General features: G+C 46.9%; 1 protein-coding gene across 1 annotated transcript in view; it reads left to right on the top strand.

Annotated features, from left to right (window-relative positions):
- LOC128338003 (protein HIRA) overlaps positions 1-23712 on the top strand; it is a 47082-nt gene that overhangs the window by 10179 nt on the left and 13191 nt on the right. Inside the window, exons 2-16 of the mRNA XM_053279861.1 lie at positions 252-314; positions 2039-2149; positions 2785-2875; positions 2992-3086; positions 3928-4023; positions 6126-6286; positions 7280-7447; positions 11004-11117; positions 12060-12130; positions 14704-14809; positions 16818-17039; positions 18149-18234; positions 20661-20855; positions 21990-22160; positions 22750-22954. Coding sequence (XP_053135836.1) covers positions 252-314; positions 2039-2149; positions 2785-2875; positions 2992-3086; positions 3928-4023; positions 6126-6286; positions 7280-7447; positions 11004-11117; positions 12060-12130; positions 14704-14809; positions 16818-17039; positions 18149-18234; positions 20661-20855; positions 21990-22160; positions 22750-22954 — 1955 coding nt within the window. The remainder of the gene's footprint in view (positions 1-251; positions 315-2038; positions 2150-2784; positions 2876-2991; positions 3087-3927; positions 4024-6125; positions 6287-7279; positions 7448-11003; positions 11118-12059; positions 12131-14703; positions 14810-16817; positions 17040-18148; positions 18235-20660; positions 20856-21989; positions 22161-22749; positions 22955-23712) is intronic.

Raw genomic sequence — 23712 nt, 5'->3', positions numbered from 1 at the left:
TTGAAATGGAAATAAAATGGACCAGGGCAATGTTATCCTCTGTTTAGGTGCTGAAAAGTCACCGTGGAAGTTCTGAAACGGAAAGGGTGAACCTTTTAACCACTTGATCAGTTAACTGGCTTCTAGATGCTTTGGGCTGTGCTGTAACATGGCTGAGCATCCAGCCGAGGGGGCGATTTGTTCCCTAAATAATCTGTAACTCTGTACAGAAGCGGCCTGGCTCACGTTCCCTGTCTTGCTCCTATTTTCAGGCAAGCCGATATTTTCAGTTGATATCCATCCTGATGGGACCAAGTTTGCAACTGGAGGTCAAGGTATGCGTGCAGATCTTCTCTTCTTCTGAAAAGTTTCAGATTTGCTTATACCAGAAATGAACGTATTAGAAATGCAGTACTCAATAGGTGGGACTCTGGTGTTTGGTATGTGGCTAGTTCAAGGCTGCATAACTTCAGCCCTCCTGCAGGTGTTGGGCCACCACTCCCATAATCCCTTGCTACTGGCCACTGGGGATGATGGGAGTTGTAGTCCAATTTTAACGATTGCATACATACTCAATAAAAATGAAGAGAAAACCTAGAACTACCCTAACCAGAGCAGAAGTACGAACCAGTGGCTATATAACAGCCAAATCTCTGTAAGACCACCTTCCTTTTCTCTGCTTGCTGATATACAAAGCAATCTGTGTTAAAATCAGCACTGTATTACTTGACAGAATTTAAAATAAGTGTGATTTGAGCCCCCTCTTTAACTTGTTTCCCCTCCTTGCTATATTTGTTTGGGCAGGGCCACATGTTTTCCTAATGAAAGGAATTTATGAAGAACAGTGCTGTTTCTGGACATGGACATCTATCTTAATGTTATTTGGCCGCTTTTGGTTCTTAAAATACCAGTTTTTGCCATTGGTTTAGCTACTTGTCTCTGTTTCGGGTACCACTTTCTCGTCGTCTGGAGTGTTCATCTGGAACCCAGCCCTCATCTGCATGTCCCTAAGTTCCATTAATTCTAGCAAATGTAATGTATGTGCAGCTATACTCTGGACTGTAACCTTTGTTTCCATATAGTTAGTTTCTGGAAAAGCATGAATTTGCAAATAAGTTCGAATAAACAGCTAGCTGGATGCTGGCAAGCTCACACGAAGGGTGTTAGTCTTTGATTATCGTCCTCGCGATGTATAGATGTTAACGTCTTCTTCGCCATGAGTCCCATTGCCTGTTGAGATCATCTGGAGAGGTTCGTCTACAGTAGCCACCAGCTTGTCTGACGGTTCTTTGGGGACGGGCCTTCTCTGTTGCTGCCCCTGGGCTTTGGAATGCGCTCCCTGTTGAAATAAGAGCCTCCCCATCTCTGGCACTTTTTAAAAAGGCACTGAAGACACATTTGTTCACCCAGGCTTTTAATTAGATTTACAGTTTTAATACTTCTAATTTTGGTTTTTAATTGATTTTAATGTTTTAATCATTTTTTATTTTCTTCAATTTGTATTGTTGTTATTACTTTGATTTATTATTATTTCTTGTTTACACAGTCAGACAGGTGTTATTGACCAGTTTGTTTTATCCAGACATCGAGTCCTTCCCAAGGACCTGGGATGGCTGGATTTTATTGTCAATTGTTATAGATACCGTCGCAGAATACAGGCTGTTCCCAGTAAAGCTGCTTTTTGTAATTGGCTGATGGTGATTTCTTTGAGGTGCTCTTCAAGGTCTTTTGGAACTGCCAAAATATTATTACTATTATTATTACTATTATTATTATTATTAATTCAATTTCTATACCACCCTTCCAAAAATGGCTCAGGGCGGTTTACACAGAGAAATAATAAATAAATAAGATGGATCCCTGTCCCCAAAGGGCTCACAGTCTAAAAAGAAACATAAGACAGACACCAGCAACAGTCACTGGTTTGTGGTGTTGTTGTTGTGCACCGCCCAGAGATGTATGGTGGCATTTAAAGATTTTATATAAATAAATTAAATGTGCCCTCTGGACATGCCAGTGCTTTTCTCTAAATGGTGTGCTGATTCTCCTTTCTCCTTAGGACAGGATTCTGGGAAGGTGGTGATATGGAACATGACTCCCGTACTCAAAGAGGAAGATGAGAAGAATGAGAAAGTACCCAAGATGCTCTGTCAGATGGACAATCATTTAGGTACCATAGTATACATCTCTGTATTTTTCAGTTGGTTTGTTCAAGAGAAGGACCAATGGCTGTGTTCTTCATTGTAAGGCCTGGGGGCCATTGGTGACTACCATAACCCCACATGCAGCTCCCTGACGGTTTATCGAGCCTGTGTGAAGGTGAGATGTGGCCTTAAATACCTGGCTCTTTTGTTTAATATGTCCTTGAAGAAAAGTGTAGTTCAAAAAGTGTGCGTGCTGGATTTCTTTACATTGCATCACTTTTCTGCATCCTTCTGTTGTCCTTTTTTTTAAAAAAAAAAATGTGTCTGGCAATCCAGCTCTCTTGTTTCCTCACACTCTTAATTAAATTAATATCTTGTACTCTAAGGAATGTCTTAAGAGCTCTTTTCTTATGAAAGTGTTTTTGAGGTAGAAACCTAAGCTGTTTCCATAGCTGAGATCAGGTGTGCAGACACGGCAGGAAGATAAGCTGCCAGTCCAGTTATCTGATGCACGCAGAGACTCCCAAAGGGTGTTAACCCATTCAGAGAATCCTACGCAACCCTGACATGCTCCTGTGTTAAAAAAAAAAAAAGTGCTTGTTCTCTGGGACTGCATTTTCTATTCTCCTCAGTCATGTTACTTGTCTTCTTCTTTTTCTAGCATGTGTGAACTGTGTGCGGTGGTCAAACAATGGGGTGTATCTGGCCTCAGGGGGAGACGACAAGCTGATCATGGTTTGGAAGAGAGCAATGTAAGTGCCCTCCCTTCCTCTCCTGAATCCAGACTCTTAACTGGATGTCAAAGTGTAAACATGTTAAATGAATAAACAAACTGCTTTTGGCTAACTTTCTTTCCTGTCTCAAATAGGTACGTTGGACCTAGCACCATTTTCGGTTCCAGCAGCAAACTTGCCAACGTAGAACAGTGGAGATGCGTCTCAATTCTTAGAAGCCATTCAGGGGGTGAGTGTGTCAAACCCTGGAAGCCATTTGATGGCCACGCATTATTGGGAGACAGCACCTCTCTGTTCAAAGCTCGCACCATGACACCTGGTTTCTCTAATGCAAGGCTGTTCAACTTCGGCCCTCCTGAGATAAGAACGTCAGAACAGCCCTGCTGGATCAGGCCCAAGGAGGCCCATCTAGTCCAGCATCCTGTTTCACACAGTGGCCCACCAGATGCCGCTGGAAGCCACAGGCAGGATTTGAGGGCAGGCCCTCTCTCACCTGCAACTGGTACTCAGAGGCATCCTGCCTTTGAGGCTGGAGGTGGCCCACAGCCCTCCGACTAGTAGTCGTTGATCAACCGCTCCTCCATGAAGTTATCCAAACCCCTCTTCAAGCCATCCAGGTTGTTGGCTGTCACCACATCTTGTGGCAGAGAATTACACAAGTTGATGATGCGTTGTGTAAAAAAATACCTCCATTTGCTGTAGGTATTTGGTTGCATACAGGAGTCTCTCTCAGCCCTTTCTTGGAGATGCTGCCAAGGAGGGAACCTGGAACTTTCTGCTCTTCCCAGAGTGGCTCCATCCCAAGGGGAACCTCTTACATTGCTCACATGTAGTCTCCCAAAGTGTAAGGCTACATGTAATTTTACTCAAAGTGAATGATTAATTTATCTGGAGATATTCACATAGCCCCCCCCAACTATAGGGTTCTAGGTATTGATAGGTGCACTGTTCATTTCAGATTCGAGAACAGCACTCAGTGCACTTAGGGGCCATGTAGATGGATGATGCAGAGTTGGACCTTTCTTCTCCCCATGGGTGTACCTTACAGCAATTTTCTGTGTCCCCTATAGATGTCATGGATGTGGCCTGGTCTCCGCATGATGCCTGGCTAGCCTCCTGCAGTGTGGATAACACCGTTGTCATCTGGAACGCTGTCAAATTCCCAGGTACGGTGCCCAGACTGCCAGAACCCCGAGACACACCAACGGGTTGCTGTGTTTCGTTGAGGGCTGCTTCACCTCTTAAGCCTCCCTTGACCAGGTGGCTCCAACATGAATTGCATCCCATGCACTCCGAGATGCATGCTGATCATACGTTGTCAAATAATATACCACTCTTCATCAAAAGGTTCTTAGACTGGTTGATGTCGGGCGAAGGAGAAGATGGCTCCCTATCCTCAAAGGGCTCACAGTCTGACAAAGAAACACGCAGGAGGTGTTGGCAACAGTCACTAGAAAGATGCTATGCTGGGCTGAATAGAAATAATTGCGCCTCCACTGCTAAATATAAGCCACCCCTTTAAAAGGTGCCTCTTTGCCCAGTTAGCAGGGTGTTCTACTCTTTTCTCTCTCCTATGTTCTTTGGCAAGGCCTTGGATACAGAGAGGTCAGGTTTTTAGTCTGTTGGTTCCTTATCCCAGCATGCTCCAGGGATGAGCGGCGACACTTCGCATGACCTTGTCCATCTGCAAGGAAGTTCCCTCTGTCAGCTGACTTCCATCCCGAGTGATTTCTTATGGCTCCTGACCTGTTTTGCAAATGTTGTCTGTTTTGTAAACGTACAGAAGCTGGCTACGGTTCTCCAGACTTTAACCTGGCACTGCTTGGAGAGTTTCTGCCTCTTAATCCATGAGCCAGCCCCACAGATGTTGGCCATGGGTCGCATCTCAGGGGATGGATGCTCACCGTGATTTTTTTTGCCAGCGTCTCGCCCCCGAGAAGTAGGGAAAGAGGTGATAGTGTTGCGGCAGTTATTTGATTGATTGATTGATCGATCGGTTGGTTGGTTGGTTGATAGATATGCCACCTGACTCCAACAGTTCTAGGTGGTTCACAAAAATAAACACCATAAAGCCAAAATAAAACCAACGATTAAAACAGCAATTTTAAAAATTAATTAAAAGAGATTATTACCCTAACCTAAAAAAAAAAAAGTCTTAAGGGCTCTTTTGAAGCCACATTGTTACTCCACAAATGTCTGTAAGGAGTGCATTCCACAGCCTAGGAGCAACTATAGAGAAGGCCCGCTCCCGAGTCACCGCCAGACGAGCTGGGGGTATACGGAGGCGGACCTCTCTCGATGATCTTAATGTGCCATGGGGATCATGCAGAAGGCAGTGCTCTCCAGGGTAACTCGGTCTTAAGCCATTTAGGGCTTTAAAGGTAAAGCACTTTGTATTTTGCCCGGAAACCTATCGGCAGCCACTGCAATTGCTTTAAAACAGGCATAGTATGGTCTCTCCGAGACATCCCGGAGACCAGTCATTTTGAACCAACTGAAGTTTCTGAACTGCATACAAAGGCAGCCCCACGTAGAGCGAATTGCAGAAGTCAAGCGTAAAGGTTGCCAGTGCACCACAGTTCTGAGATCGTTGTCTTCAAGGAACAGACTCGGCTGTCGTATCAACCGAAGTTGATCGAAAGCGCTCCTGGCCATAGCCCCAACCTGAGAAACCAGAGTGAGGCCTGGGTCCAGGAGCACTTATAGCTCTCTGGGGGTTGTCACCCCTTCTTTTATCCCTACCCCCAAACATTAAGGGTAAAATTATAGTCATTTCTGCACATTGTTCCCCGTTCAGGTGTTACCAGTTTGGGGTCCCCAGATGATCTTGGGCTACAACCTCTGTCAGAAGTTCAGGGGAGTTAGTTCATGGATCCCAAGCCTTGAGTCTCCAGATGTTGGACTACAAATCCCATCATCCCCCCCTCACAATGGTTTAGCCCTTGTGGGTAGGGGGATGGGAGCTGTAGTCCAACAATATCTGGAGACCCAAGCCTTAGTTGAACTCTTCCGTGTCCGTTTTCCCAAAGTGTGTTTTGCTGTCCCATTTTACTGGATTTTTCTTTCGCTCTCCGTAACCAGCAGTTGCATATGATCTGCTCTTTTAGTAATGGATTCCCGCTTGTTGAATACCAGCTTGCTCCCCAAAGCTGTCAGGCCCTCCTTAGTACGATGCCTGAAGAGAAGCCTCTAAATCCCTTGCGACTGAAACGCTGCCAAGGGTGCCCGAAAGTCAGCGTGTGCCCCTTTCTCTCGTTGCCCTCTGCAGAAATCCTTGCCACCCTGAAGGGTCACTCGGGCTTGGTGAAGGGACTCACCTGGGACCCCGTTGGCAAATACATCGCGTCGCAAGCCGACGACCGGAGCTTGAAGGTGTGGCGGACCATGGACTGGCAGCTGGAAACCAGCATCACCAAACCGTTTGATGAGGTAGGTGTTGGGTTGCAACACAACCCTGGGGAGTAACCAAGGCCACAGACATGATCGTTGTCTTTGGGAGTCTCATAAACGAATATTGCTAGGTCTCCGTACTAGGAGGGGTGTGGACTCTGTGCAAAGGCTGCCAGTCACCACTACCATCTTCTTCACCATCTTCTTCACCATCTTTATCACCATCTATTTGTTAGCCACCCCTATAACAAATAGTTCTCTGGGCAGCTCTCAACCGCACAACGTTGAAGAACATCCAGTAAAAACCCATCAAACACAACGGACAAATTGCAACACAAAATAGGAGGAGGAGCATTTAGGAGAGGAGAGCTGGTCTTGTGGTCGCAGCAAGCATGACTTGTCCCCGTAGCTAAGCAGGGTCCGCCCTGGTTGCATATGAAAGGGAGGCTTGATGTGAGAGCACTGGAAGGCAGGGTTTCTTAACCTTGGGCCCCCAGATGTTGTTGGACTACAGCTCCCGTCATCCCCAGACATGGCCTTTGTGGCTGAGGATGATGGAAGTTGTAGTCCAAAAGCATCTGGGGGCCCAAGGTCAAGAAACCCTGCTGTAAGGTATTCCCCTGAGGGGATGGAGCTTCTCTGGGAAGAGCAGAAGGTTCCAAGTTCCCTCCCTGGCAGCATCTCCAAGATCGGGCTGAGAGAGATTCCTGCCTGCACCCTTGGAGAAGCTGCTGCCAGTCAGTGCAGACAATACTGAGCTAGATGGACCAAGAGTCTGACTCACTATATGGCAGCTTCCTATGTTCCTACAATACACTATTTTTTTAAACTTAAAAAAAACCAGTTTAGACCATTGATGAGGTGGAGCATCTGCTTTGAATGCAGAAGGTCTTGGGTCCATTCTCTGGCATCATCTCTGAGTAGGGCTGGGAAAGACCCCTGCCCAGAACCTTGGAGAGCTGCTGCCAGTCTGTGCAGACAATACTGAGCTGGATGGACCAAGGGTCTGACCTTTTTTGGTTTTCATTTCAGTGTGGAGGCACAACCCATGTGTTACGTCTCAGCTGGTCACCTGATGGACACTATCTAGTCTCTGCTCACGCCATGAATAATTCTGGACCTACAGCACAGATCATTGAGAGAGACGGCTGGAAGACCAACATGGATTTTGTCGGCCATCGCAAAGCAGTGACGGTGGTGGTAAGCTATTTTATTTTATTTTATTTTATTTCTTTATTTATTTTATTTTATTTTATATACTTATATCCCGCTTTTCCTCTGAGGAGCTCAGAGCTGTATACATGGTTATTTTTATGCTCACAAAATCCCTGAGAGGTTAGGCTGAAAGATACATGACTGGCCCAGAGTCACCCAGTGAGTTTCATGGTTGAATGGGGATTCGAACTCAGGTCTTCCTGGTCCTCGTCCAACACTCTACACTATGCTGGCTCCCTGTCCAGAAGTGAAGCTGTGATTGGCCAGTGTCCTAGGGAACTGTGCTCACTTCAGAGGATTTAAGGTCTTGAAAGAGATGAAGACAGTAAGCTATAGGAGCCAGAGAGGTGTTCCCATCGATTGGAATTATCCCTGAAATGTAGAGAGTAGAGCGGTGACCTGCAACGATGTGTTACTCCATTTCTAGTAATTGTGCTTCTGTTCGGGAACAGTCTAGAACAGGAGCCTTGTGGTTTGACTTGGAACTTACAGAGGAGGGGTGAAAGGAAAAGGGGCACCTTTTCCTTCCCTTCCTCTTAAAATGTTTGCCTGCCGTACTAAGAAGTGCTAAAAGTGTACAGTGAGGGAAATACCGTAAGTATTTGATCCCCTGCTGATTTTGTCCATTTGCCCTCTGACACAGAAATGACCAGGCTATAATTGGAATGGTAGGTTTATTGTAGCTGTGAGAGACAGAATAACAACAAACAAACCCTCAAAAACCCAGTGCCCAAAAGTCAGCGATGGATTTGCATTGTAGTGAGGGAAATAAGTATTCAATCCCTTCACAAAAGATGTCTTAGTACTTGGTGGCAAAACGCTTGTTGGCAATCACAGAGGTCAGACGTTTCTTGTAGTTGGCCACCAGGTTTGCACACAACCCAGGAGGGATGTTGTCCCACTCCTCTTTGCAGATCCTCTCCAAGTCAGAAAGGTTTCGAGGCTGATGTTTGGCAACCCGAACCTTCAGTTCCCTCCACAGATTTTCTATGGGATTAAGGTCTGGAGACTGGCTGGGCCACTCCAGGACCTTCATGTGCTTCTTCTTGAGCCACTCCTTTGTTGCCTTGGCTGTGTGTTTTGGGTCATTGTCATGCTGGAATACCCATCCACGACCCATTCTCAATGCCCTGGCTGAGGGAAGGAGGTGCTCACCCAAGATCTGACGGTACATGGTCCCGTCCATCGTCCCTTCGATGCGGTGAAGGTGTCCTGTCCCCTTAGCAGAAAAACGCCCCCAAAGCATAATGTGTCCACCTCCATGTTTGACGGTGGGGATGGTGTTCTTGGGCTCATAGGCAGCATTCCTCCTCCTCCACACACGGCTAGTTGAGTTGATGCCAAAGAGCTCGATTTTGGTCTCATCTGACCACAACACTTTCGCCCAGTTCTCCTCTGGATCATTCAGATGTGCATTGGCAAACTGCAGATGGGCCTGTACATGTGCTGCCTTGAGCAAGGGGACCTTGCGGGCACTGCAAGATTTCAGTCCTTCACGGCGTAGTGTGTTACCAATTGTTTTCTTGGTGACTATGGTTCCAGCTGCCCTGAGATCATTGACAAGTTCCCCCCGTGTAGTTCTGGGCTGCTTTGTCACCGTTCTCATGATCATTGCAACTCCACGAGGTGAGATCTTGCATGGAGCCCCAGACCGAGGGAGATTGACAGTTATTTTGTGTTTCTTCCATTTGCGAGTTATCGTGCCAACTGTAGTCACCTTCTCACCAAGCTGCTTGGCGATAGTCTTGTAGCCCAGTCCAGCCTTGTGCAGGTCTACAGCCTTGTCCCTGACATCCTTCGACAGCTCTTTGGTCTTGGGCATGGTGGTGAGTTTGGAAGCTGAGTGATTGCTTGCTTCTATGGACAGGTGTCTTTTATACAGGTACTGTAACAAGCTGGGATTAGGAGCACTCCCTTACAGAGGGTGTTCCTCATCTCAGCTCGTTACCTGCATATAGTGAAAGGACACCTGGGAGCCTGAAATCTTGCTGGTTGATAGGGGATCGAATACTTATTTCCCTCACTACAATGCAAATCCATCGCTGACTTTTGGGCACTGGGCTTTTGAGGGTTGGTTTGTTTGTTGTTCTGTCTCTCACAGCTACAATAAACCTACCACTCCAATTATAACCTGGTCATTTCTGTGTCAGAGGGCAAACGGACAAAATCAGCAGGGGATCAAATACTTATTTCCCTCACTGTATATCGGGTGCACTGGTAAATGCATCTGTTGATTGCACAATATACCGTTTGATCTATTGTATATTATGGGGAATTGTCTGGAGAGTGGGAAGGAAAAAAGCTCTCCTTTTCCCTTCTCAATTCCCATGCCACCTTGTCTAGCACAGGGGGAAAGGTTAGTTTTTTGCTTTTTGAAGCTCATCTCTCCTGCCGAGAGTAGCATAAGCCCTGCTAACTGAGCAAAGAGGCACCTTTTTAAAGTGGTGGGTCTCTTATATTAAACAGAGGGAGACAGCAACGGGCCCTATCCAGTCCCAGCACAGCGTCTTTCCAGTGGCTGTTGCTGGTGACTACCTTAAGTTTCTTTCTAGATTTGGGACAGGGGGCCATTTTTATTACTTTTCCTATGTAAACTGCTTTGAGAGCTTTGGTTGAAAAGCAGTATATTAGTAGTAGATGTGATAGTGTTAGTGAAGAGCTCAAGCAGGGTTGTTGCTACCCTGTTTTCCATCTCCTCCCCCGCAGATAAGAACTCTTGAGTCTTCTTGCTCCTCATTGGGCTTTTTGCTTAAAAATGGCCATTTTCCTTCACACCCAGGGAGTCCCAGGGTATGAAACGCCTACCTGGCGGGTGGCACCATGTTGCTGTCCAGAGAGCCTCTTTCCACAAGTGGGAGGAGAATCGGCCTTGTAGTAGCAAGCGTGACTTGTCCCCTTTGCTAAGCAGAGTCCACCCTGGTTTGCATTTGAATGGGAGACAACATATGTGAGCACTGCTAAGAGATTCCCCTTAGGAGATGAGAAGAGCATCTTCATGCTTGCAGGCGGAAGGTTCCAAGTTCGCTCTCTGGCATCCCCAGAGAGGACTGAGAGAGACGCCTGCCTGTAACTCTCCTGCCTGGAGAGCCGTCTTCCCTCTAACAGGGATTGCCAGATGTTGTTGACTACCACTCCCAGAATCCCCATCTATAACAGCTTTTGCTTGGGGATCCTGGGAGTGGTCGTCAACGACATCTGGGAATCCCTGGGTCGACAATACTGAGCTAGATGGACCGATGGTCTGACTCGCTAGAAGTTCTGACTCTACGTTCCTCACGCCTTGGTGTTACCCTGGGCATGCAGAAACCTCCCTCCTGTGTCTGAGTAGCTCCATTCTGCTGCCAAACGCCTCAGCACGGGTCCGCCGACTCTCCTGTTAAAGGGAGCTACAAGAGGGCATTCTAAGGAAGCTTGACCTCCCCTTCTTTGCTTGGGTTGTGCCTGACAGATGTTTGCAGTCTGTTTGCCTGAATGACGCGATGGCCACCGAGCGCTCACTTGTGTTAGGTCAACGGGTCTGAAGTGGATAATTCCTTTTCAGAAATTCAACCCGAAAATATTTAAGAAGAAGCAAAAGAATGGGAGCTCGACTAAGTCTGGGTGCCCTTATTGCTGCTGTGCCGTGGGCAGTAAAGACCGGTCCCTTTCTGTCTGGGTAAGTCTTCTCTTCCGAAGGGATTCACACGTTCAGGTTTGGCTCACCGGCCAGCCGTTATTTGAGGTCTCCACCAATCCCTTCCCTCCCCACGGATCCTTTCCTGGCATACGGGCAAAGGGAGGGCTTAAGAGAGAGGACATAAGAACAGCCCTGCTGGATCAGGCCCAAGAAGGCCCATCTAGTCCAGCATCCTGTTTCACACACTGGCCCACCAGATGCCTCCGGGAAGCCCACAGGCAAGAGGTGAGGGCGTGCCTTCTCTTTTCCTGCTGCTGTTCCCTCTGCAACTGGTATTCAGAGGCACCTTGCCTGAAGCTGGAGGTGGCCTATAGCTGTCGGACTAGTAGCCATTGATAGAAGCGGGTCTTGGTTCATTTGCACTGGGAGACTGAGATGGTAAGGAATGGGGAGCCCTCTCCGACTGCTCAGGAGAGAATCCTGCTGTTTCTTACCTTCTCCAAAATGGGAGTGGAAATCAGCTCTTGGGGGAGAAGGTCTGGGTGTCCTGCTTGCCAGTGGGCTGGGGGCCCTCGCTGGCATCAAGTGGATTTGTACAGTCGGTGCCTGACCTTCTGACATGATCCATCCCATCCACTGGGGGATTCAATGCAGAATCCAGCATCTTCTGCTCTCAGAACACATCTGCTTGGCTGGTTTTCTGTGCAAAGAGAATAGGCAGTGTGTGATGTAAAATTTTGTTTTGGGGTTGGTTACCTTGGGAGAAAGCAGCTGAGTGTCCATCTGTGTCAAAGGGCTACTCGAAAGAACACTTCCCACAAGGTTTTTATATGAAACCTAGCTTGCTGTCACTGCAAAAGTCTGAGAACCCCAGGTGTATGGCATGATTTTCTGCATGCTGTGAGATTCTGGGAGGCAGCGGCATTTGAAGCAAGTGCATGGCTTGAACTTCCATCCAACCCGTAACTGGTTGTCTTTCAGCTGACGTGTCTGAAAAGGCCGCTTGTCGTCATACACGAACTATTTGACAAGTCAATCATGGACATCTCCTGGTAAGACGGCTTTTTTGTCCCTGGAAATCCTGCTCACCCACTGAATGCCGATTAACATCAGCGTGGCCTGTCGTTTTCCATTGTGGCAGGGGGGTGATGGGAGTTGTAGTCCAAGGCTGGGCACCCCTGTACTAAGCCATCTACAGGTTAAGGCAAGTTAGCCATTTGGCTTTCATGCCATTGGGCCAGCTGGGGGCTCCTTGTAGCTCTCTGAGTGGGCTTGCTCAAGCCATGGCTGTGATGGGCCAGCCAATGATTAAGGCCGTGTCCTTCATTGTAAGGCCCAGAGGTTAGGGGTGGCCACCACCAACCCTACATGTAACTCCCTGACTAACTGTTTATTGGGCCTCTGTGGCGCTTTGGTTGAAGCGGCATGCTCTACAGCAGAGGTTCCCAACTACAATGTTGCTGAACTACAATTCTGTTCACCCCCAGCCACAATACATTTTAGTTGGGGGCAGAGGTGCATCTAGGTCAGGGATTCTCAATGTTGGGTCCCAAGATGTTATTGAATTTCAGCTTCCATAATCCCCAACCCCATTGGCTTCTGGTTGGGGATTATGGGAGTTGAAGTCCAATAACATCTGGGGACCCAGCGCTGAGAATCCCTGACCTAGATAACCTTGGAGCCTGGACCTAAAGGCCTTTAGGGTCCGTCCCCCCCACTGCTGCAAGTGAAGCATCATCCCCCTACACACACACACACACACACTCCATGACACATGCAGTATTTTTAACACGTGGGTTCTTGAGGGGACAAACAGCAACTGGACTCACAAGAATATAAAACAGGTCTATTTATGCAAATATGCATTAGCAGAAACATTTCAACACGCACTTTAACATCTTCCCCTCTCCTCTATTTCTTTCCCCACTCCATCTCTAAAGCAGAGGTCCCACCTGGCACAGGGCACCGTCATGCTCAGCCTCCCGGGGCAGTGTGGGCTGATGGCATGGTGCTGTGTGGCAACCGCAGGACCTGGGACAGACTAAAGAGGATTTGGGGGGGGGGCCCTGGAAGTCCAGGGGAAAGAGTGTCTCTGGCTGGAGGTGATGGCAGTGGTCTTTCAGCCACATCTGGCGGAACCCAGGTTGTACTCCACCTCTGCTCTACAGAGTCCCCCTGGCACTCGGTGGACTGAGCCGTTCTCACGGTGCTGACCAGAGTGGGGTGGTGGTGGTGGTGCTGCTGCTCCTTGAAGGATGACGGAGCCGTCTTGAGCCCCTGCGCCATCTTGAAAGGTGTGCGTAGTGTGCTGGGAAGTGTAGCGCTTTCCTCCTGGAGCTCTGAAGTGGGGGATCCATCTCTCTCCTGGCACTGAAAAAGGGCAGTCCTGTGCCGAGGTCAGCACAGGCAGAAATGGCTCTCGCGTTAAAAGCTTGTGGGGCTTTTTTTGCCAGAGTGGTCCCCACTTGAAAAATAGTGAAGATTTTAGTGGCATGGAGATGCATAGCCCTTTTTCTTTGTCCTTCAACTGCGGATAATCCAGTTAGATGAACCCATAGATGGATGCCATTAGAGACCACCATGTCCTCAATTCCTCTCTCCCGCTCCGAGCGCGAAAAACGCAAGTTTTTAAACTGTCTACTCAGTTTAAAAAGGCTCAAAGTCTACTCAGCTGCGTACTTATCCCCACGAAGTCTCTCAAACCCTCCTCATTCCATAAGAGTTGCGGTCCTATATGATTTATAGGAAGCCTCGGTAACCCTCATGATCCAACATCTCCTCCATTTCTGCTTCCTTAGAGTCCAAGGCTGCCAATTTTGGCTCCGAAAAATGAGCTAGTGGCAAACTGGCGGCAAGCTTCCAGGGGGTGGACCTTGTGGTTGTAGCCTGCCTGCCGTTAACAGACCTGGCATTCTCTTAAGGCACGGACCTGTAAGAGGAACTGTCGTGCAATTATACCTCCCCTCCACAGGGGGGAGCTTTTCTTCTCACCTGCCGCAGAGTGTTCCCTTTCTCTTATTTGCAGTTGCTCCCCCTAGTGGTTGAAAGCAATTATGAAAACAACTTCCTCTAAGAAGTGTCAATGGGTGGCTGGCAATGGTGATAAACCATTGATAAATAGAGCAACTGGTTTTAAGTATTTTAAATCGGTTTTAAATGCTTCTGAACTGTTCCAAAATTGTTTTTATGTTGTTATAAGCAGTGTGTTTTACATGGTGCGTGTTTTTGTCTTTTTAAAACTTGTTGTGAGCCTTTGGATGGGGTGGTCTAGAAATGTAATAATTTTAATTAATTAATTAATTAACTGAAAGTTTGGATGTATTTCCATGTAAAAGCTAAGCAAAGATGCATAACTTTATTTAAAAGTTTCTGAATTGTTCCTGGATCCCACCCTTCCGAGGTGTGCCATACACGGGGTCTCTCCTTCTCCTTTTATCCTCACAACAACCCTGTGAGGTGTGTTGGACTGAGATTGGGACTGACCTAAATTCACCCAGTGAGTGTCATGGCCGAGTGAGGACTTGAACCTGGATCTCCCCAGTCCTTGCCGTCCATTCTAATCACAAGCTGCACGAGCTTTCCTTTCCACTGTACTAATCAGAATCCTTGACTTCTTGCTTTTCAGGACCTTAAATGGCCTTGGCATCTTGGTGTGTTCCATGGACGGGTCGGTGGCATTTTTGGATTTTTCCCAGGATGAACTTGGAGATCCGCTGAGTGAGGAGGAGAAGGTATTGTGTATTCCTTTGGGGTGGACTTTTAATTCAGCTTGTCGTCTTAAACATGAATGACTGTACGGGCCTTTATTTTAAAAGGGAAGCTGGGGCCAGGCCCCCGGAAATGCAGGAGACGGGTAGGAAGTCCTCTGCTGTACCCGTGTTCACCATAGTGTGGATATCTGTACCTTCATACGGGGTTTGTACCCTGTATGCACTCAACACAGATTGTACAAGTGTTGAAAATAGTGTGTGTGTGTGTGTGTGTGTGTGTGTGTTGTATTCTATTTATTTATTTATTTATTTATTCATTCATTCATTCATTCATTTGGCTAGCAAATGTATTGACCACCTGACTTCCTTAGACTCAAGGCAGTTTACATAAATTACAACAGCGAGGAAGAAAACACACACACACCCCACACACCCACATGTTAAAAATGAAAATCCTGGTAAAATAGATAAGTTTTCAGAAGCTTCTTAAAGGACAGAAGGGAGGGGGCATTACGGATCTCAGGAGGCAGGGTGTTCCATAAGGAGGGGGCTGCCACAGAGAAGGCCCTCCCATGACCCTGGGCCCCACATACCTCCCCTGGGCCTGGAACTCTGAGAAGGCCCACCTGAGACGACCTCACAGGGCGCGTCAGGGTTGGCCGGGAGAGGCTCGTATCGTGTCTGTTCACAACAGCCAGACTCTTAACTGCCCCATGGAAGTCATTCCGGGGACCTACATGGTTTGGGATATACAAGTTTTGGCTCCTAGTGTTAACAAAATGTATATGGCAAAATGTAGCAGGCAAAGCAAAACGTGGCTTGTTAGGGTTGTGTTCCTTATTTCCTGGAATATGAATTGTGTTGAATACCTTTTGACTTCTGTAGAGTTTCACCCTCCATCTCCATAGCTTGTTCCTAAAAAATCATGAAAGCCACTCACTGGTGGGGGACATAGGAAGCTACCCTGATGCCACACCATTGGTCCATCTAGCTCAGTGGATGTCTACCTGGATTGGCAGCTGATTTGTAGAGTTTCAGGGAGGCGCCTTTCTCAGCCTGACCTGGAGATGCTGCCAGGGATGGAACCTGGGACCTCCTGCATGCCGAGCAGATGCTCTGCCTTTGAGCTGCGATCCCATTCCCTGAGGAGAATAACTTTTGGCAGGCAGCACTTACAGGTAGTCACCCATCAAATGGTGATGCTTACCAAAGGGGACCACTCATGCTCGCTCCCACAAAACTGACCGCTACCCCACAAAAGATGAATAGAAAGCCTTTCCAGATGCTGCCCTTGTACCGAGGCAGACCCTTGGTCCATCTGGCTCAGTCTTGTCTACACTGACCAGCAGCGGCTTCTCCAAGGTTTCAGGCAGGAGCCTCTCCCAGCCCTACCTGGAGATGCTGCCAGAGATTGAACGTGGGGCCTTCTTCATGCAAGGAGATGCTTTTCCACTGAGCTATGGCTCTATCCCCAACAGAGCTAGCCGTCAATGAACTGCCAGCACTATTGTGTTTGTCAGTTAGGAACAGAGGAAGCTGCCTTCTACTGAGTCCGCCCCTCAGTCTCTCAGGCTCAGTATTGTCTGCACAGACTGGCAGCGGCTTCCCCGAGGTTGCAGGCAGGAGTCTCTCTCAGCCCGACCTTGGAGGTGCTACCGGGGAGGAACCGTGGAACCTTCTGCCTGAAAGGATGCAGGGGCTCTTCCCAGAGCAGCCCTAGTTTGCAGCGCTCACACATGGAGTCTCCCATTCAGATGCAAGCCAGTGTGGACCCTGCTTAGCAAAGGGGGCAATTCATGCTTGCTGCCACAAGGCCAGCTCTCCTCCCATAGCCTCGCTCTGTTAGCCATAAGGTTGGAATGTCACTCTGACATTCTCGCCCTTTGAATGTCTCCCATTCTAATGCAAACCAGGGCGGACCCGGCTTAGCAAAGGGGACCATTCACGCTTGCTGCCACCAGACCAGCTCTCCTCCCAGAGGTTCTTCCTTAAAATGCCCACAACTTGTTCATGTTTTTCGATCTCTTAGAGCAATATCCATCAATCGACCTATGGTAAAAGTTTAGCTATAATGACGGAGGCACATCTGTCAACCACGATCATTGAGAATCCAGAGATGCTGAAGTACCAGCAAAGGCAGCAGCAGGTGGAGCAAAAGAACGAAGCGATGCGAGATGCAGCCGGCTCGGCCGCGGCAGCCCCGAAAGTGGCCAGCATGGTCAACGGGGAGAGCTTGGAGGACATTCGGAAGGTAGAGGCATCAGGCAGCACTTCTCCACATTTGCAAAGCTTATGGATATCTTAACTGTCTGCACAGCCAGATTTTAGTTCGTCCTATTCCACACTTGGCCCTTTTGAATACTTCTGTGTACTGAGTCTGACTATTGGTAGCCCTAATTCAGTATTGTCTACCCTGACTGGCAGCGGCTCTCCAAGGATTCAAGCAGGAGCCTTTCTCAGCCCTACCTGGAGATGCTGCCAGGGATTGAACCTGGGACCCTCTGCATGCGAGCAGATGTTCTAGAGCCACATCCCATGAGGGAAGTGTCTTCCAGCAGACAGCGCTCGATTGTAGCCACCCGTCCTAATGCAAACCAGGGCAGATCCTGCTTAGCAAAGAAGACAACTCATGCGTGCTACCACAAGGCCAGCTCCCTTTCCAAGAATGCCCTCTCCAACATGGGAGTTTGTTTTTAAACAAATATTTATATCCCATTTTTCAACAAAAGTTCCCAAAGCAGTTTATGTAGAGAAATAAAAATAAAATAAAGATGGCTCCCTGTCCCCAAAGGGACTCACAATTTAAAAAGAAATAGAAGACAGACACCAGTAGCAGCCACTGGAGGGATGCTGTGCTGGGGATGGATGGGGCCAGTTGCTCTCCCCCTGCTCAGTAAAGAGAATCGCCACTTTGAAAAGGTGCCTCTTTGCTAAGTTAGCAGGGAGATGTTCCAGTTACCAGGAGTTGACATTCAAGTTGACGCCCTGAGCCATTTTTGGAAGGGCGATCTAGAAATCAAATAAGTAGTAGTAATAATAAAGATGGATTGCTCAGATCTTGAACCTGGGGCACTGTGTGATCAGTAAGCATACACAGCTGACTAGTCTGTTAAAAAAGAATCAGTGGGCACACGCATACCGCATGGTAAAACCGTGGTTCAGTGCTAGAAGCCTGAAGAGATTCTGGCCCTGAGCTCACGTGCTCCCCACGCCCTCCCCTCCCTCTTTATGCACAAGAGTAAGATATTCAAAGCTTTCAGTTGAGAGTAAAGCACAGTTTCCCATTAGGTCCTATTATGCTGATAGACCTTTCTAGCCATTGTAAAGCAAAAGCTCCAATAACCGCTTTTCTTCTAACAGAATCTTTTGAAAAAGCAAGTTGAGACCCGGACAGCTGATGGCCGGAGAAGGATTACACCGCTCTGCATAGCTCAGCTGGACACGGGGTATATGGCGAAGGGCTTTGTTTTTCTTTTCCATCTCGTGGTCTTCTGTGTTCATTCTCCCGAGATAAGACACAGTTTCTCTGTTTTCAAAATATTTAGCATTCGATTAAGTTGGATTTTACCTCGCATTGATTTCAAGGCATTCCGCAGTAACAACTTGTGAACTGCTGCTAGTCTGAGATTAAGTGCAGGGGCGTATCTAGGGGTAGGGCAGGTAGGGCACGTGCCCTAGGCGCCACTTGAAGGGGGGCGCCATTTTGTAAAATTATTAATTTTTTTTAAATATGGCTGCCAAAAACAAATGGCCACCGTGCATGCTCAAATGGCCTCTGTGAGGCTCTAGGTCAGGCATCCCCAAACTGCGGCCCTCCAGATGTTGCTGAACTACAACTCCCAGCATCCCGAGCCACAATTTATTGTGGCTGGGTATGCTGGGGGTTGTAGTTCAGCAACATCTGGAGGGCCGCAGTTTGGGGATGCCTGCTCTAGGTCATGCCAGGCTTTGCAGAGGCCATTTGAGCATGCGCGGTGGCCATTTTGTTTTCAGTGGCCTTTAAAAAAAAAAAAAGAGAGAGATTATTTTTAAAAACGGCCACTGCACATGCTCAAATGGTCCCTGCAAGACCCTAGAGGCCAGCGGGGGGAGGGGGAATCTTTGCAAACACCCCCCCCAGCCTTTAGGAAGCCCCCCAAAGGGGCTACAGGTAAAAAAATAATAATATATAATATAAGTCACTGTACACATATTCAGATTGGCACTATGTACAGAGAATCAGGGCTTGTGAATACTGAGCTGACGCTTAAGAGCTAGGATTGTATTCATTTGCTCTTACTTTGCTTCTTGTGATAAGTGAGTTAAATGTGATGTCTTAATAATATGGCTATTAATGGTGAGTTTGTCTTTGAATCAGTGTGAAACCCTTAATATTAAGGCCACTGGGAGTTTCTTGCTCTCTTTCTCTCATTTTAACTGTCTTTCTGAAAGACTAGAATATATACTATTCCAAGCAGTGACACAGTTTACTCTGCATATCCTTTAATTATTTTCAGGGAAAAGTCAAATTCTCCATTTATTTTTAAAACTTCTATAATAGTGATGCTACAATGCATAGTAGAGAATTAGGCAGGCACTTCTGTTTAGTTTTCCAAGTACATCTCCACGTAGTATTTGGGTATTTCATGAGCCCCCACATACTGAAATTTGTAGTTTTCCAGCATTTTTTGGTCTGGCTAAGTCCACTGCTAAATAGTTTTTGAAATATTAAAAGATTAACGAGCTTGACTTGTATTTTTCAGCTGATATAATGGTAAAGTTAGCTGAAAGATGGGTGTCAGATGCTTGGACACGGGGCGCAATTTCAGTGTTTGCCCCAGGCGCTATTTTCCCTAGATACGCCTCTGATTAAGTGGCAGCAGTTCTCCAAGGAACCGTGCGTTTTGGCTTTTTAAAATTAAAGTGTCGAAGAGATCTCAGATGTACAAGGGAGAATGAATCTCAGTCAATGTTATGGGATATGGAATTGCCGAATGAGGGCAATCTGCGGAATGCTTCAGGATTTCATTCTGCCCACGATACTGAATAATTGTTAAACTGAGCGAGGCTGTCCAGATGCAGGGACTGTAGTCTCATCAACATGTGGAGTACACTCGGCTCAGTTTTTCATTCCCTGCTGATCCAAGAGCGACTTTTAGGAACATACGTTGGGGACTGATTGTGAAAATGGAAGATGAACAAACTGAATCCGCATAAGTTGGAGATAATCCATGGGGCAAAATCTACTCAGTAGTGACAGTTTGACTTAAATCATTATTTACAAGCCAGTCATTTGGTCGCAGGTTCTGCATCCAAAAGTCGCCCACTTAAAATATGTCGCCATTTGCAGTAATGAACTTGACTGCTAGTAAGAAGGGTGAGCTATGTAGGTATTTTGGAAGCTGAGAATTGCCATATTTGTAAGGGTTGGATGGTAATTTTCCTCCCAAGGTGGTGCCTACCAACTGATAACCTGATCCTGCATTTGCAATAGTATAACCCCTTAAGATGTCACACTAACAAACTTACAGTGCTGATGTGACCAACATGGTTTGTGATATCACAGTTCGTTCCATGTTCAGTATATCTAGTGCAAACAGATAACTGATCAAGTCAGCAAACTTTAAGATTTATTAAGATCAGATGTTTAAAAATGAGAGTTCTCTTTCTGCTCTGTAGCTGAGAATAAGATGATACCAGTTAATGAGCGGTGATGAATAAATATGAATTTAATACAGATATTTTGCCTTATTACAAATGGCATGCTATGTGCAATAATGGATTTTGTGTTTTTAAAAATGTATGCGTCTTTGAGCCAGCATGGGAGCAGGAATACACTCCCGGTACTTTAAGCTAACATTACCTTTGCTTCCTTTTCTCTTTACAAAAACAGGGATTTTTCTACAGCTTTCTTCAATAGTATTCCCATTTCTGGATCCTTAGCCGGCTCCATGATGTCGGCTTCTCAAACGAATCAGCTCATGTCATTAGATTACAATGCAACCAATTCCCTCCACACTTCTAAGCCTGCCTTGGAACCCGTGGCAGTCAGTGTCAAACCAACCGAAGACACAGTCAACAAAGATGGGTCAGTATTGGCAAGAGAAGCTCTCATCTCTACCGTTCTCACGATGTCCTTGTCGCTGCAGATCACACCAACATCCATCGATGTCTGGCAAGTGTGAACGAGCCCTTGCAGAAAGAGCTCTCCTGTCTCCTTGCATTATCAAATGCGTTGCTCTTCAGTAGAATCAGTTCACTGAGCTAGATGGACCAGTGGTCTGCCTCGGTATTGTTGGAAATTCTCTGTGGTGAGAGAATTCCTTTTTCAATATAGCAGAGTGCACAGAGGCACAATACACAGCGGATTTAGTTAGGCATGCGTGTTTGCTGAGAGTAAAGTAACTTGGAGCCAATTCATAGTTTCAAATCAATATAAAAGGCATTTATTAAGGAACTCCATTCTAGATAGGAAAGTGAGGATTTAGGATCTCTAATCTATCTATCTAACTAGATGCAGATGGATTCTGCATCCTCTCTGCACATTTGGTGCAGGGAGAGAAACTTGCCATGTTGCCAGGTAGGCGGGCAGGTAGCAAGAGAGAGAGAAGGAAGAAGTAAGTTTGAATCCCTGAGATTAGCAATCTACATTTCAAAGGGATAGCATCAGAGCAGTGGAGAAGGGATGACAAATATCTTGACCCTCTAGCCCTCTGACTGTGTGCTGCAACTAGAGAGTTAGGTTTGTTCCAGGAGATCCATTGAGATCTAGCGTGGACACTTTGAATTGCTAATCTACAGCAACTGCCTTTTTGGAGCCGGTGAGGATGGCTACTTACCTAACAGGTATAAGGCACCTTCCTATGTAGCTGTGGTTCTGCGTGACGTGTGAACTCTTCCCCTTTTTATTTTTTGATTTGATTTGATTTCTATGCCACCCTTCCAAAATGGCTCAGGGCGGTTTACAACAGAATAAAAACAAGTAAAACCAGTGAACAATTAAAATCAAAACTATAAAAACAGAATAAAACTGACTAAACATTCAAACAGCTAAAAACCCTGGAGAACCAGGGCAAACATTAAAACAAATTAAAACAACTAAAGACCAAGGAAGTTCCATCTTCCATAATGTATCATTAGTGTCTGGAGTCCTGTAGCACTATCTTTTTCTTTTCTTTTCCCCTAACACAATTCTTTTTCTCTCTCCCTTCTCTTGATTTAGTGTAAATGCTACCTCGGCTCCGCCTGCTCCCCCTGCATCATCTCCCTCTGTGCTGAACACCCCTTCCAAGATAGAACCGATGAAGGCGTTTGATTCCAGATTCACGGAGCGATCCAAAGCCACCTCAGGGACGTCGGCCATCACGCATACAAACCAGATCGCCGTAGACAGGTGAGCAGGGAGTCGTCGAGGCAAAAACCCATCCTGGGTCAGCCTCGGGGAGTCGAGCGCCTAAGATTAGGGATGTGCACGGAACCGGTTCGGGTAGTAGTTTTGAAGTAATATAGTTTTATGGTTCCATAATTTCTTTTCATTATTTTATTTTATTTTTTTGCGTCATGCCCTACTGTTCGATCTTATGCTGGTCTTGGACTGTAATAAAGATGATTTGATTTGATTTAAGCACAAGATGTGTGGAGGTCAGCAGGGTAGGAAATGGCTCTCAAACGAAAGGCTTTCTTTTGCCAAAAGTGGCCCCCGCTTGAGAAACAGAGCAGATCTCTACCTTAAAGAGTTGCTGCTAGTCAGAGTAGATAACGCTGAGCTGGACCGGCAGCTGCCTCTACTCCGTAATCTGGAACCGGCCTCCCTCCCCATATGTCGAACTTGTTAAATATCTCAGCCTCTTCACAGGGCATCCTCACGCTTTCCCCCTCCTCTTCCAGGAGGTGCAAACGCTGATGCCGCCCCTCTTGCTTAGAGCACCCAACTGTTTTGGCCAACTAAACCATGCCGCTGACCCTTTTTGTCACTCCTGCAGAGCGAAGGAGGCAAACTCCATTCGGGAAAGCAAGCCCAGGGATATTCTGGAGAGCAGCAGCGACAGCGAGGAAAAGATCCCAGCAAAGCCTCTGTCGCTCTCGAAGCGCAAACTGGAACTTGAGAACGAGACCGTCGAGCAGAAGAAGAAGAAAGGCAGACCTCGGAAGGACTCTCGCCTCATGCCCGTCACGCTCACCGTTCAGGTAGCCAGGATGTCACTTGTCTCCTTCTGAGAACCATCATCAAGTGTTTTCTGTATCACAGGTGTTTGGGTCCCCAGATGCTGATGGACTACAACTCCCATTATTCCCAGCCACACTGGGCTAATGGGAGTTGTAGTCCAATAGTGTCTGGACAACCAAGGGTTGGGAACTCCTCTTCTGTGCAAAGTACAAGGTTTTGGTTATAACCAATAAAGCCCTAAATAGCTTGGGCCCAGGGTATGTAAGAGAACCTCTTCTTTGCTACGAACTTCACTGCCCACTGAGATCATCTGGAGCGGTTCGTCTGCAGTTGCCACCGGCTCCTTGGGTGACAACTCAGGGGCGGGCCTTCTCCATTGCTGCCTCGAGGCTTTGGAACACACTTCCTGCTGAAACAAGAGCCGCCCCACCTCTTACAACTTTTAAAAGGGCAGTCAAGACGCATTTGTTCACCCAGGCTTTTAATTAGATATTGTTTTAGTTGAGTTTTAATAGTTTTAACTTCTTCAGTTTTGATTGTTGAAATATGTTAATCTTTAATTGGTTGTTTTTCTTGTCTTGTGAACCGCCCAGAGAACTTGCGTTTTGGGCGGTATAAAAATATGTCAAATTAATAAATAATGAGAGGGGAGAACGGTTGACTCCCAGCTCTTTCAGATTCAGGGCCCACTTCTCTTGTTTAAACAAAACTCTTAAGTTCTTCTCTCCTTGTCTCTTTAGGACAAGGCTGCTCCACCTTGGCGCTCCTGCAGATGTTG

The sequence above is a fragment of the Hemicordylus capensis genome, chromosome 15 (genome assembly GCF_027244095.1).
Source record: "Hemicordylus capensis ecotype Gifberg chromosome 15, rHemCap1.1.pri, whole genome shotgun sequence".
In the NCBI taxonomy this organism is placed as follows: domain Eukaryota; kingdom Metazoa; phylum Chordata; class Lepidosauria; order Squamata; family Cordylidae; genus Hemicordylus; species Hemicordylus capensis.
Note: the sequence above shows the minus strand (reverse complement) of the source record. Positions and strands in the feature narration are given on the sequence as shown.